Source organism: Mustela erminea, chromosome 13 (assembly GCF_009829155.1).
Source record: "Mustela erminea isolate mMusErm1 chromosome 13, mMusErm1.Pri, whole genome shotgun sequence".
Lineage (NCBI taxonomy): Eukaryota > Metazoa > Chordata > Mammalia > Carnivora > Mustelidae > Mustela > Mustela erminea.
This window is the reverse complement of record NC_045626.1, coordinates 38,303,750-38,319,626: the sequence shown is the minus strand read 5'-3', so window position 1 is coordinate 38,319,626 and position 15,877 is coordinate 38,303,750. Positions and strand designations below refer to the sequence as shown.

General features: G+C 39.2%; 1 protein-coding gene across 10 annotated transcripts in view; it reads left to right on the top strand.

The window, feature by feature from the left end:
• ASXL3 (ASXL transcriptional regulator 3) overlaps positions 1–15,877 on the top strand; it is a 183,707-nt gene that overhangs the window by 90,191 nt on the left and 77,639 nt on the right. For all 10 annotated transcript variants that reach the window (XM_032310801.1, XM_032310802.1, XM_032310804.1 and 7 more), the window contains 2 exons: positions 7,104–7,221; positions 8,192–8,311. In XM_032310801.1, the coding sequence (XP_032166692.1) occupies positions 7,104–7,221; positions 8,192–8,311 (238 nt within the window). The remainder of the gene's footprint in view (positions 1–7,103; positions 7,222–8,191; positions 8,312–15,877) is intronic.

Genomic DNA, 15,877 nt, shown 5'->3' with positions numbered 1-15,877 from the left:
AGTGTTCTGTAGTTCCTCAAGTACAGATCCTTTACCTCTTTGGTTAGGTTTATTCCCAGGTATCTTATGGTTCTTGGTGCTATAGTAAATGGAATTGATTCTCTAATTTCCCTTTCTGTATTTTCATTGTTAGTGTATAAGAAAGCCACTGATTTCTGCAGATTGACTTTGTATCCTGCCACGTTGCTGAATTGCTGTATGAGTTCTAGTAGTTTGGGGGTGGAGTCTTTTGGGTTTTCTATATAAAGAATCATGTCATCTGCGAATAGAGAGAGTTTGACTTCTTCATTGCCAATTTGGATATCTTTTTGAAATTATAGGATTTAAAGTTGTTCAATAAGATATTCCATTAGCATTCCAAACTAGAGCTAAGTCTTGAATAGTTAGAAAGTACTTCAGTGACATCATCCCCCTCAAATGAATCTAGACGAATACAGTAAGTCTTATTGATGTAATGTCAGTGTCAGAATAAAACCATGTTACAGATTGAGCAAAGGGCCACCTCTAGCTAATTGAGACTTTTGGTGTGTAATAGAAAAAACCACCTCTCATAATTTGTCACAACACAATAAAATATCCTCTTTCAGGGTAGCCTTATGCAGAGCAATCCTCCCACGACCAGCTAAAGTGACACTTCTAGGGATGCTTTGGTGGCTCAGTTGGTTAAGCGTCTGCCTTTGGTTTGGGTCATGATCCCAGGGTCCTGGGATTGAGCCCCGCATCGAGCTCCTTGCTCATCAGGGAGCCTGCTTCTCCCTCTGCCTACCACTGCCCCTGCTTGTGCTCTCTCTCTAGCTCAAATAAATAAATAAAATCTTAAAAAAATTAAAGTGACCCTCCTAGTCTTATTTTCTTAATCTAATCATGGCTTTATATTTTCCAGGCTGTGGGATATCCAAATTTAAATAATGTTAACTTGCATTTAACTTCTATTATTTGTAATATATAATGTCAAACAGGAATTTTCTTATTCTTCTGGAATTTTAGCTAAAGCTCCAAGCTGAGGACAGTGGGGTAGAATTATACCTATTGTAAAGAGAGTGCTAGACACAATATCAGAGGACTTAGTGAGAGACGCCAGATGGCCCTGGACCGTCCCCCAACAGCTAATATAGAAAATAGCTCAAGTCATTTGAAGGAGCATTAATTAAATGGATTTTATAAAACTGGATAGAGCTCTGCTACATCTTCTCTATCTTAGTGAAGGGAGGTACAGTCTCAGTGAGAGGAAGACTCAGAGAGAAACACTAGAGAAGGGTGGAATTTTTCCCAGGAAGGAAACCTGTTGTCTCACACACTGTTAGGAGGCATACACACACACACACACACACACACACACACAAATATATACATGATATATACTCTCTAAATAGTTATAACTAGATAATAACTATATATAAAGTTGTAAGTAGATAATAGATATATGGTTAACATCATTGTATAACTAGATAACGTACACCATACAAAACTAGCAGCTGGCCTTCTGCCTCCCAAAGATTGTGATGCTGTGACTATGATAGCAATAGGTGAGACAACTTTGACCTCTTTTTCTCCTTGTCTTAACTTGCATTTAACTCTGATCCTGGGGCACCTAGAAAAAGAGGAAGAAAATGGAGGAAGAGTAAAATCAGCAATCTCTTTGCTAATGAAGTTTTTTGAGCTGAGACTTATGTGTAGCCTGGGGAAAACAGAAAGAAGGCTTCATATTAGACCTCATATCTTTAAGCCTGAAAATGAGACTGTATAAATACTTGAAGGCGACCCAAGAAGCTATGTGTTCTAGTAAAATATTGTCCAGAAATGAGAAAGGGAAATTGGTCAGAAATGTGTAAGGCAATATTAGGAGAATAAAGTTATTTCTTGATTGTTTCATGCTGATTTCTGCCTTTTGAGTAAACCACTTACCTACCTATTTTAAAGAGAGAAGAGGGCTTTTCTATTTTTATTAAAGTTATTTCTAAGAATTTTTATTTATCTTTAGTAGTTATTTATTGGACACCTGGTGTAGCCTAGGTAATCTTCTGGGCACTTGGGGATATGTTAGTGAACATAAAAAACATAAAAAAGATGACAATCCCTGCCTTTCAGAGTCTATATTCTGGGTTGGGGAAGGGAAGAGAAAATGACATTACACAGTATAATATATTTTCCATAGGGGGAAATAAATTAGAGTGGGTGGTGGGAATAGAGAATATGGTGGGAAAAACAGTAAAGAGTGTGTTATTTGAAGGTTTATGTCCCCTCAAATTCATATATTGGAATCCTAAGGTTCAGTGTAGTGGTATTGGGAGATGGGCTCTTTGGGAGGTGCCTAAGTTACAGCATTGGAGCCTCATATATGGAATCCGTGTCCTTAAAAGACACCCCACTGGAGCTCCCTGGCCCCTGCCTGCCGTGTGAGGGTGCAGCGAGAGAGAAGCCCGCAATCCAGAGGGGGCCTGTCACGATCACACTGGCACTGTAATCGAGGCCTCTACCCTCCAGACTGTGGAGAATGAATTTCTGTCCTTTACAGGTTACCCAGCCTGGGGTATTTTGATAGAGCAGCCCAAATGGGCTAAGGCCATGAGTCAAGTGTCAAGTGTATGAGGAGGTGAGCCATGTGGTCGTCTGAGGGAAGAGCGCTGCACGCACGTTAGAGAATTCAGGCAGAGGCTCTGAGGCAGAGGGCTTGCCAGGGTGTTCCAGGACCCCGTTCCCTAAATTGCTCCAAATGCTCAGAACTATTAAGAAACCTGTCCAGGGTGTGAGATGCAACATACTTCATGCAGTGGAGCCTGAAAATGAAGGCGAAGGACGCTCTTTTGGTGGAAGACACACTGTGCTTTCTCTTTGCTGGGCCTCTGTGGCGTCTTGGGGGCACAAGTGCTAGAGTGTGCCTGGGGGGAGACCGGGCTTGTAGAGCTGCCTTTGCTTTGAACATAAATCTCCCGTTCCTAATAAACCCACGGCAGTCATTTCAGGGAATTCTTTTCCATTTCTGTAATCTTCCTAGTCCTCCTTCCGAGCTACCCCAGCTATTTATTCCTTGAACCACCAAAGACCTTTCCTGATAGAGGTCTGAATACTGTCTCTTTCCCTGACTGGAGATTCTACCGTTGTCACGTGGCCAGTTCTTTGTCATTTGGGTTTTGTCTCCACTGTTACCTCTCGAGAGATTTTGCTTCTCACCCCAGTTACTCTACCTCCTCGTCTTGGCATAATTTTCTTAGTGCTTGTATGTGTGTAAAATTGTTGTGCTTATTTTATGTGGCTCCTTGTCAGTCTTTTGCTAAAATGTAAAATAAAACAATTTTTTTTTTTTGGTCTTGTTCGTTGCCATGGATCTGCAGTGTACTACAACAGAGTAAGTCCTCAAAAAAATGCACTCATTGCAGAATGGATCATTTATATAAGAAGTAACGTTTATTGGATATTTCCTATATGCTACAAATAGTATTAAGTACTGTTCTATGGATCTCCTATTTAAAATATCTTACCAACACTATTGTATTTGTTTCAGAGGGAGATTTTAGCCAAGTAATTTACCCAGCATGCTCAGCTGCTTAGTTCCTTCTTTCTCTGACTCTGCAACCTTGCCCTTACCCATCACCTCACACAGTTTTTAAGATGCCTCTGCACCGGTCCCCAATCTTCTGCAGATCAGCACTTAGAAGAGGGGGTTTTTAACACCTGTTGGGCAGTGGTCAGACCCATTATTTTTGGGGAGGTGAGGAGCATTGAGAATGGTGTGTAGAAGGTCTCAGACATTGGTGCCCTCAGGCTGAATTTAGCTCAGAGTCATCTTTGTTTTGCTTGGTACTTTGTTTAAAAACAGGAAAAATCACCTTAAAATCCAGTTGCGTTGCATCTCTTGAGTACTAACTGCCTCCCCTCATGGGGTGTGTGCTTTTCTCACTTACTTCAGCCTCCCCCTCTTTCACTGTCTCACCCCAGTGTCCAGAAAAACATTGCCCATTTCTCAGGGGATTGTGAGGAGACCTGCAGCATATATTCATGCGATTGATGTGCACCTCGTTGCAGAAATCGAGTTAGACAACCCAAAACCCCATGGACAGTTAGCTTCTTTACTTGCAGGAGGAACACTCTCCAGCAAGAGAACAGGAATCACTATAACACATGGCCCACTCTGCCCCAGACAGCTGAGCTCCTGCGCATGGTTTTCTCCACCTCCACCCACATTCTGATCTGCTTGGAAGCTGTCCCTTGTCTCCAAGAGTCAGATAAATCCTGCTTTCTGGGAAGTGAACTGGAATCCACAGGTTAGCCTGGAGTGACTGTGGATCAGTAACTGGAATCAAGATGCCCCTTCGGATAACTGGCCTGGGATGCTCCTCAGGTTTTCCGAACAGCTCTCTACTTGAACTGCTCTGACTAGCCTCACAGGGAAAGAAACAACCTCCCAGCTTTTGCTGTCTGCCCCTAGAAATGTTATTCAGGGTCAAGTAGAATGCATGTTTTTTTCAGAAGTAAAACAGAAAGGTATGCATATTTTAAATACACTTTAGACAATTTTTTTATATGGTGGACATTTAGTTTTGGTCACCTATGGATACACTGCTTCATTTCAGCATTTAAAAAAATACTGTATTTAGGGGCGCCTGGGTGGCTCAGTGGGTTAAAGCCTCTGCCTTCGGCTCAGATCATGATCCCAGGGTTCTGGGATCGAGCCCCACATCGGGCTCTCTGCTCAGCGGGGAGCCTGCTTCCTCCTCTTTCTCTCTCTGCCTGCCTCTGCCTACTTGTGATCTCTGTCAAATAAATAAATAAAATCTTTAAATAAATAAATAAATACATACTGTATTTAGAACTTGTCCAAGTTTCTGAGCAGGAAATACATATTTAGAAAACTGTCATTGAATGGTCTCTATATTGATTAGTATTCCTCTACCACTACCTTGGCTCCATCTTGATGCTATGGGTTGTTGTTGCCATTATTATTATTATTATTATTATTTTAAAGATTTTATTTATTTATTTGACAGAGATCACAAGTAGGCAGAGGCAGGCAGAGAGAGAGAGGGTAAAGCAGGTTCCCTGCTGAGCAGAGAGCCCGATGTAGGACTTGATCCCAGGACACTGAGTCATGACCTGATTCGAAGGGGGAGGCCTTAACCCACTGAGCCACCCAGATGCTTCGTATTATTATTATTATTATTATTATTATTATTATCTCATCTCTGTCATGGTTTCTTTCTGTCTAACTACTAATTTGTCTATAGCACAGTCCTTTCAGCTGTAAAAGTTGAGGACAGAATTTTTATCACTTTAATAATTATTTACCACAAGTGCTATAAAAAGACTTGTCATCTTTATGATTCCAGGTTCTAGGTAGGCCCTTTGTTATTTTACCACTTTTTTTCTTAACCAGTTTTTTCAAATATGTACCTACCCACCCTAACATAAAATGAATGCTTTTAAATTACCCACTTGGATTGCCAAGGGAAGAGGTTGATGAGCATGATGTATAGACTCCTAAAAGTTAATCATTCTTTGTGCAAGTTTTATTGTCTTACAGAGTGGGCAAAAATGGACTTAATTGTAATATAAGGCACCGTGTTGCCTCGTTGTGTTTTATTGTTGGACTGATGGGTTAATGTCTATAAAGTGCTCTGAGCTCTTCACCGGGCTGTAGAGATTTAATGCAGTTGTGTACACCTTGAGGAAAGAAAGGGTAAATGTCTTAAATATTTGATAGCACACATGTGCTCATCAAATACATTATTGACAGCAAGCTGAAGGCGAGGAGGAGGGCATATTGCTCATTTTTGTAACCCTTGTCTCCCACCCAGTGCCTGCTACTTTATAAAAGCTCAGCAGATGTCAGAACTGAAGGGAAGTCGCTTGTGTTATCCCTGGCCAACAGTATCATTTGTAATGGATTTCCCAAGCCATCCGCTTTTCCATCCAATTCTAAATCTCATCTGAATAGGCCTTCTCGCATCTAAATGGCATTTAATTTTTTACTTCTGTAATTATTTGATTGCTAAATCTTACGATCTACAAGTTGGACATTCAACTAATACCCTTTGCAAATAAAATGACAGTGTTTCTGACAGCAGGGGATAAACGGGCAAGGCAGTATTTTAGGCAGTTATGACAACTTCTAGTCGAAGAACATTAATCAGCTAACTGAGTTGTTATAAAATTGGTCGAAATGACACAGAAGCCAGGAATAAAAATGTCTGAGGCTGTCTGTGGTCAGCCCTTCCAAGGAGTTTTAGCATCCCTGTAACTGTGAATTTAATGTCTCTTCAGTTTCACGTGCTGAAGACCCTTTTTATTACAGGTAATTTTCTGTGTAAAGCGATCCACCGGATAAGCTGTATTTCAGAACTTTTAAATGTCTTTTATTACATTATCATCACCGTGGTTGTTTCATTTATGAAACACAAAGCACTCCCATTTGCAGAGATTTATTCTCGTCTCCATTTTTTTTTTTCTTCCTTCCTGGATTTGCCAGAACACCGTCATGTTCGTGTTCTGAAGGTTAATGCCCAAAGTCAAGCAGACAGAAGCCAAGTGCTGCAAGGTTTCCAAGATTAGGACTGATTCCCTTCACAGAAATAAATGATTCCTGCCATGTTCAGTGATTCTGTGCAGCGCTCCCCACGGCTGAGCGAGTGCGTCAATACCGTAGTCCTTACCTGCGGTACATACTGACGACACTCGGTGTTAACTTGATTGACCGAGCAGTGCACTGGAGAGGACGCACCTGCAAGAGAAGTGCAGACACATCTATTTTTATCCCGGTCTCGAAACATTTATTTTACATTTCTTTCACTTGGGAGTCATGGTTTCAAGTTGCATGGGCTCCCAGGCCACACGGCTAAGGTAGAACAGACCTTTAAGCGCTGCTTTGTTTTCAGAATTAGACTCGAAATGGGCTCAGGTAGCTGCCCTTTGCCAAAGCCCGACCATCTGCTTTTGAGGGAAAATGACATGAAGATGACTATTGAGAATCAGGACAAATTAGTGACTCTGTGGAATTTAAGTCTCTTAAGAGGTTGTATCTAATGATGGGCGAATGGATCATTTAATCCAATTAGGAGAAATCATGTTGGCTATATTTTTACGTTACATTTTATTATCATGTTTTGTAGGCTTTGAGGCAGCAGCAGAAGAGAAGAAATGGAGTCTCAATGATGGTAAACAAGACTGTTCCTCGTGTTGTTTTGACACCATTAAAGGTGTCTGATGAGCAGTCGGATTCGCCTTCAGGTAAAGAGCTAAAATACTGTATGCTTGGCCAGTTTCTTCCCGGAGGAGACTTCTTCACTGAGAGAGATGTCACGACTTTTCTCTGCAACCGAATAATATTTCTACTTGAGGTTTCAGTTTAAATTTTTTTTACATACTTTTGACTCTTTCAGTGAGTCCAAACTAATAGGGCATTTCGCTCTCAAGAGAATAAAAGGCACCAGCGCACTCATCATCAAAGGACTTCATTTGCTAATGTCAATAGGTGTAAGGAAATGTGTGGTACTGCTCCGTGGATTTTTTTGTTGTTGTTGCTTTGGCTTTTGTTTGAATGTTGAACTTTAATGGTGGACCACATGCTGATGTGTAGTGCCATCAAAAGCAGTTCTTCCGTGAGTGTGAATTTGTTTTTCAGTCTTCTGCTGCAAAAATCAGCCATCCTTTATTAGTTTCTGTGTTCTGGGAACATTCTTCTCACCTCAGTGCAACCCTGACCTTTTCTTCTAATTTACCTTCTGTCACTTTATCAGCTGTGTACCATTCTGTTTATTACAGATTGATGTTTGCATTTTCTGGTCCTATTTCAATGTTAAGTTATTTAGAAAGGTATGATCTCTCCTGGTCTTCAAGCTTCTCCTCTTCCTTCATGTTTCTGTCTCCGTCTTGCATCATCTCTAAATGGTGTAGAATTGTCGAAGCTTATCCGTGTGTTTTTACAAAGGATCTGAGTGTTTCTTTTAAAAGCTATCAGATCAGTGAAAGTGTTTTTGACTTCACTATTAGGCCATCTGTTCTTGCTTTTTGTTCTGTTTGATTGATTTATTGGGCTTTTCTCTTTATATCCAGCAGAGGAATCAGATTGTGGCCAAAGGTAGTGAATTAACTTATAGAAAAGGAGATTATATCTATGGTTTTTGAAATAATTTTAGATTTTTTCTTTTCAAGGGCAGCAAGAGGAAGATAATGACATAATAACTATTTCCTTTTTTAGGATCCGAATCTAAAAATGGTGAAGCAGACAGTTCAGATAAAGAAATGAAACATGGGCAGAAATCTCCCACTGGAAAACAAACAAGTCAGCACTTAAAACGATTAAAAAAGTCTGGTTTGGGTGAGTGTTCAATAGACTATGTCATTTCACATTTTAGAGATTTATATCTTTTTCAATGAAATGATGGAAAATTCTTAGAACATTTTTTTAATGGTTAAACAGGGAAACTTAACAATCTTTCCAGTTTATCCAAACCAAAAAAGATACCAAATAAGAAAATACAGTTCCAACAGATTGGGCTTAAGCATACTGCTGAATTTATAATTGATATTATTGGGTACAGATAGGAGATTTAAAGTGATCAGTGTAGTCAAGAAATGATCTGCCAAGTCATGGTTTTATCTACTGTGCCATATTTTGTTGCTGCAACTGGGCTTCAGTTTATCAGAATATACTGTATTGGAGGAAAAAAATGCAACTTTTGGGAAAGAGTTCATTCAGCCATCAAGGACATTGTCACTGGGGTCTGTTGCCGTAAAACTGCTCTGCTTTGCTTTTTATCTGTGCTGCTTGAAATATTCGGTAGTGCTTGTCGGAAGAATAGTGTAAAATTGCCGAGAAGTATAGGAGGCACAGTCCCCGGGTCCTGCAAGTCAGCACCAGGTTTTCTTCTGCCGATTTCCTTCCTGGTCATTTGCCTCAGGAACTCAACAGCAGCATTCAGGGAAAGCATAACATGAGAATTAGAGACAAAAATAAACCTGTCCAGAGCTGAACATTGTAGTTCTCTCCCGAACCTGCCTTGCTGGATGTCTGGACCTAATGGCCTCACATCTCTCTCTCATCTGGTCTACCTCCAAGGAAGGGTCATGATAATGACTGGATCATTGTAACGTTTTGTAAAATGGTTGGTAGAAACTCAAAATCACTGACCTGAACTTTATTATTGGTTCTGCCACTTACTTTCTTGGCAACTGAGGGTAATTCTTATATGCAGTTCATCTGTTTATAAAATTCAAGTGAGAGTTTTACTTAATTTCTCCCTATCTCTCTTTCTCTCTCCCTCTGTCTCTCTCTATGTATATAGTAAAGGTTTACTATATACTATATATAAAAGTTTACTGATTGCCTATTGTATACCAGGAATTTTGCTAAACCCTGGGAGCATGCTTTCAATAAAAAGTCTTTGAATAGGATTTATATATCCTTAGATAAGATCTCTTTAGGAAAGCAGAATTTATATTTGTTTTATATTCTTAGTGTGTAGCATAATTACCTCTTTTGCATTATTTCCAAAGCTAAATTTTATAATATTTTGTGTAGCCCAAAATGCATGAATGTGTGTTTGTATATAACGTCACTTATATATATGTTGTTATGTTTTTTCCTAGTCTTTTGGGGGTTGAAAAGTAAGTACTTTAATAGGAGTAGCTTCTAAAATAGAAAACTATAATGGGAAAGTGATATGTAAAGAATGTACTAAAAAATGTCATGTTATGATACCCTAAGTAATTTAAAAGTCAGTGACCTTCAGTTAAAAATGACCTACTACCAACATCAGTAAAATCAATGCCATATCATGAGTTTAAAAAAAACTCAAGGCACAGGGGCCTCCTTATGTAATTACTTGGCTAACTTCAGGATTGGGAGTCAAGAAGAGTGTGTATTATTCCTCGGGATCCTGCCAGGTATTCAGGTCTTTAGTCAGGAGCTCTTGTCTTCTAACCACCGTAACCTAGAAGCCCTGCGTGGCAATAACTATCTAACATGTTAAAAATTGTATTGTCAGATTATTTCAGCTGACTTGTTAGCAAATTAAAAAGTTGATAAAGGAGACCACTGTGTTCATTTTAACCTAAACTTTTAAGAGAAAAAAAAGACTGCAAAGTAATGGAATAATGAAGCTACTTTAATGAAGGGATGTAGAAGTGATATCATATTTACTGCCCATATTTAATGCAGTGGTCTATGCCTTTTGAGATAAATTATCTCATTTAGTACTGCTACAATTATGTACAGTAGAGTTACTTTCATTTTTCAGCTGAAGAAATTGAAGCCCAGAGGTTGTCAGGAGGTTTTCTGTAACTGACATGGCGAAGACACTAGTCAGGGTATAGCTAGCCCCGAAGTGTAGACGATTACCTTGGGGGTCTGAATGTCATGTCATCCAGCCCTCAGTATGGACCTGCAGACATCACAGAGGAGCAGTAGACCCTCTGTCACGTGACGAGTCCACCACATTCATTAAAATGCAGGTTCTCTAGTTACATGGAGAAGGGCGAGCTAGCAACTCTAAGATTTCCTGTTTATCCTGTAAAATCAGGCAGATGGAGGAAGATGTGACTTAAAATAAGTCCATTAAGGTTAAAAAAAAAAAAAAAAAAAAAAAAAACTGCCAAGAGAAGCTGAAGGTGATTACCGGGAAGCAATGGGACTGATGCCTAAGTAGCCAGCAACGGGGGGAGTGACTTATTCTGCACCGAGGAAGTCCGTGGTGCTTAGGTAGCGTTCAGTAGAGGCCCAGCACTGTAAAATAAAAAGTGAAAAAATGGAAAAATGAAATGAAAAAAAGAGTCTTAAATGTAACCATTTCTAGACAACACCCCATATATCTTTTAGAAAGTACGGTTTTTGATGTTCTGTGACCTTATGAATCTTACAGAGTAAAAGAATCTCAATACTGTGAAGCATTTTCAAATCAGAATGGTATTTAAGATTCCTTGAGGCATATTTATTTACATTTTGCTCTCCCCTCTTTGCCATTAAGTTGGTAATTCCTTGGGTACAGTGACCTTCCAGTCTGTCTTTGAGGTCCTCCCTGCACCCATTATGTCCCTCTCGTTTAGTAAGAGCTGAATGAGTTGTGAATGCATTGTGTTTAGGTAGCTGAGGGGGTAGTAAGTTTGGATGAATGAGACATCCTGTAGGTTTCAGCATGCTTACACATCCTTGAATAAAAATGGTCCTGTGCTCCTAAGAAGGGTCATTCTTGTATAGCAGCAGACACAGCAAAGAAAGATGAACCAGCCAACACCCAGTAGCCAGCCAGACAGGGAGGGCTGTTTCTCCCTGGCGTTCACCCCATCAGGGTCAGATATTTTAATTCATACAGTTTTAGAAATGTGCTCTGAGCCATCATTGCCTTCTCTAGGTAGAGGTCCCTGTATAGAACTCCTAACCTGTTGAAATCATTCTGAATTAAAACAAATGGTGGAATCTTTTCTAACTGACATTGGTAACGCTGAAACTAAATGCAGTAAAAATCAGAGGTTAGGGTGTAAGTCTAAATTGTCATCCTTACTGTGAGATTTCCCTAACAGGATATAAAATACTTCTCGTTGTCCTCCAAGTGCTTCCTTTTGGTCTGTGGCAATTCTCAGTCAAATTGCAGGCTACTCACTTTATTCAGGTAGAGATTTCACTTGGGTCTGGAACCTCATGCATTGTAGCCAAGGGCCTGGGGTGCTTCCCTGGAGAAACTGCTGGAAGAATGCACTACAAACCTCCTTCAGGTCCCTTCACATGCCAGCTTCCCTGGAGAGGGTGAGGAACACACAGTAAAAAATTACTGGGGGCGCCTGGGTGGCTTAGCTGGGTAAGCGTCCAACTCTTGGTTTCAGCTCAGGTCATGATCTCAAGGCCATGCACTCAGCGGGAAGTCAGCTTGAAGAGTCTCTCCCTGTGGCCTCTCCTCACTTGCTCTCTCTTTCTCTCTGTCTGTAAAATAAATAAATAAATCTTTCTTAAAAAATTATTGAAGATTTGTTTCCCTCAATCATTCTAGTCCTTCTGATGGTGATCTTGAAACTTTTACGAGAAATCTATCACTAAGCATGGGAACCCGTTACTTCTAACATAGGTTTTTGTTTGTTTGTTTATTTTCTTTGGTTTGGTTGTTTTTGTCCAGGCTTACGTATGAAAATTATGAGCCTATTTCTCTGAGTGGCTCTCTGATTGAATAGACATGGTAACAGAGTGAGTGGGTGCCATTGAATAAAATAATGGGTCTAAAGACTGTTTTTCTAATGATGTTAAAATAAAAATAGGTCTGTCACCCATTTTTACATCATACATAGTAGAAACACTGTTCTGATAAGCATACAAACAAATGCTAACAATATCTACTGGGCTCTTTTATTGTCAGAGGGCTTGCAAATTAGTATCATAGTAAATATTAGATCACCAAGTAATCAGGCAGTAGAAACCGCAGCTGGTGAGATGAAAGGTTGGTGACAGCTGAAAATTGGGTTTGAAGTACGGGTTTTCTTGCCTCATCAGTTGTTTCATAGCCTCTCTCCTGGCCTGAGCAAAAGATGGAACTCATTTAAAACTTCCCCTATGGAGCTTTCTGTGCTAACCCTGGCTACATTATCATCCCATGGTCTTAGGGCACTTAGAGGATGGGTTGTAAACATTGAAAAAAAATGCTTAATTATATTCTCTCCTTCTACTTGTTTTGTATTAATTTCTCACATTTTCCCCTAACTGAAATATAAGTTCCTTCAACTGGGGGTCATTGACCTAAACCAGTTTTTAATTATGCTTCTTCCTACATGATCACACAGTAGGAGTTTAAAAAGTACTTGTTAAACAAATCTAGTCTTCTAATGGATTATCTCTGAGAGGTTTTTGATAAATGTCTTTACTGAACCCAACTCCTAGGATTCATTCCAGTGTATTTTATTGGTTTAATCTTTTTGTAGTGAAGACTTACAATTTTGCTGGTTTCATAAAATGTTACAGACTTTTAAAATAAATCAATGAAGGAAAATTAAAATAAAATTCGAAGAATGTCCCTAAATCCTATCATCCAAAATAATTTTCACAGTGTTATATAAACATGATTTGACATCTTTTTTTATAATCATGTGCATATAACTCTCAGTGCTCATCACAAGAAGGGCCCTTCTTAATACCCTCACCCATCTAGCCCATCCCCCTGCCCACCTGCCCTTCAGGAACCATCAGTTTGTTCTCCGTAGGTAAGAGTCTCTTGTGGTTTGCCCCCCCACACACACTTTTTTATTTTCCTTATGTTCATCCTTTTTGTTTCTGAAATTCGACATATGAATCAAATCATATGGTATTTGTATTTCACTGACTAAATTATTTTGCTTAACATAATGACTCTGCTCCATCTGTGTCATGGCAAATGGCAAAATTTCATTCTTTTAGATAACTGAGTAATATTCCATTATGTATCCGTACCACTTCTTTATCCATTCATCATTTGATTGACATTTGGGCTCTTCCCATTTTTTGGCTGTTGATAATGCTGCTGTAAACATCGGATGCACATGCCCCTTTGAATCAGTATTTTTGTATCCTTTGGGTAAATTCCTATCGGTGCAATTGCTGGGTCATAGGGTAGTTCTATTTTTAACTTTTGAGGAACCTCCATACTGCTTTCCATAGTGGCTGTACCAGTTTGCTTTTCCACCAACAGTGTAAAGAGGGTTCCCCATCAGCTACAGCTGCTGTCAAAGAGGTTGCTGCCTCTTTGGTGTTCTTCTCTATGATGTTGATGGTTTCCTGTCTCACAGTTAAGTCTTCATCCGCTTTGAATTTATTTTTGTATGTGGTGTAAGAAAGTGGTCCACTTTCATTCTTCTGCCTTTGGCTGTTCAGTTTTCCCAACACCATTTGTTGAAGGGACTTTTTTTCCATTGGATCGTCTTTCCTGTTTTGTCAAGCATTAGTTGACATTATACTTGTGAGTCCATTTCTGGGATTTCTATTCTGTTCCATTGATCTATGAATATGTTTTTGTGCCAGTACTGTACTGTCATGATGGCTATAGCTTTGTAATAGAGCTTGATGTCTGGAATATTGATGCTTCCAGCTTTGCTTTTCTTTTTCAAGATGGTTTTGGCTATTCAGGGTCTTTTGTGATTCCATTCAAATTTTAGGATTGTTTGTTCTGTTAAAAATGCTGGTGGTATTTTCATAGGGATTACATTTAGTGTATAGTATAACATTAGTGTAGCATAGTATAGCATTAAATGTCTATACTGCTTTGGGTAATATAGACATTTTAATGATATTTTTTCTTCTAATCCATGAGCATGGAATGTTTTTCCATTTATTTGTGTCATCTTCAATTTCTTTCATAAGTGTTATAGAACTCTTAGTTTCTATTGAACACTTACATAGCATTAGACTTTTTAAAATAGTTTATTTATTTGATAGAGATTACAAGAGAGGCAGGCAGGGAGAGAGGAGGAAGCAGGCTCCCCGCTGAGCAGAGAGCCCGATGTAGGGCTCGATCCCAGGACCCTGAGACCATGACCTGAGCCGAAGGCAGAGGCTTTAACCCACTGAGCCCCTAGACTTTTTAAGTACAAATCTTTTACCTCTTTGTTTAGGTTTATTCCTCAGTATCTTTTTGTTTTGTGCACAGTTGTAAATGGGATCAATTCCTCAATTTCACTTTCTGCTGCTTCATTATTGGTGTATAGAGATTCTACAGATTTTTGTATGTTGATTTTGTAACCTGTGAATTGACTGAAATAATGTATCAGTTCTAGCAATTTTGGGGGTTGTCTTTTTTTTCGAAGATTTTATTATTTGAAAGAGAGAGTCGAGAGGGGAGAGGGGCAGAAGGACAAGCAGACTCCCCCACTGAGGAGGGAGCCCAGTGTGAGGCTGGATCACAGGACCTGAGCCAAAGGCAGACACTTAACCAACTGAGCCACCCAGGTACACCTTGATGGAGTCTTTTGGGTTTTCTACATAGAGTATCATGTCATCTGTGAAAAGTGAAAGTTTGACTTCTTCCTTGCCAATTTGTATGACTTTTATTTCTTTGTGTTGTCTGAGTACTGAGGCTAGGACTTCCAGTGCTATGTTAAATAACAATGATGAGAGTTACCCAGTATAACTCTCAGGAACATCCCTCTGTTATTCCTGACCATAGTAGAAAGCATTTAGTTTTTTCCCATTGAAGGTGATTTTAGCTGTGGGTCTTTCATATATGGTTTTTATAATGTTGAGGCATATTCTATTGGTTTCTACTTTGGTGAGAGTTTTTTATCAAGAATAAAGAGTTGCTTCATGTCATATTCTTTTTCTGCATCTATTTAGAGGATCATATGGTTATTATCCTTTCTTTTATTAATGTGGTGTATCATGCTGATGGATTTGCAGATATTGAACCACCCCTGGAGCCCAGGAATAAATCCCACTTGATCTTGGTGAATAATTCTTTTAATGTACTATTGAATTTGATTTGCTAGTATCTTATTGAGAATATTTTCGTTCATGTTCATCAAGGATATTGGCCTGTAATTCTTTTTAATGGGATCTCTTCTGGTTTTGAAATGAAGGTAATGCTGGCTTTGTAGAATGAGTTTGAAAGTTTTCCTTCCATTTCTGTCTTTTGGAATAGTTTGAGAAGAATAGGTATTAATTTTTCTTTAAATGTCTGGTAGAATTCCTCTGGGAAGCCATCTGGTCCTGGTCATGGACTTTGTTTGTTGGGAGATTTTTTATTACTGATTCATTTCTTTGCTGGTTACTGTTCAAATATCCTATTTCTTCCTGTTTCAGTTTTTGTAGTTGATATGTTTCTAAGGATTTATTCATTTATTCCAGATTGCCCAATTAGTTGGCATATAATTTTTCATAATATTCTTTAATACTTGTTTGTATTTCTGTGGTGTTGGTTGTAATCTCTCCTCTTCAATT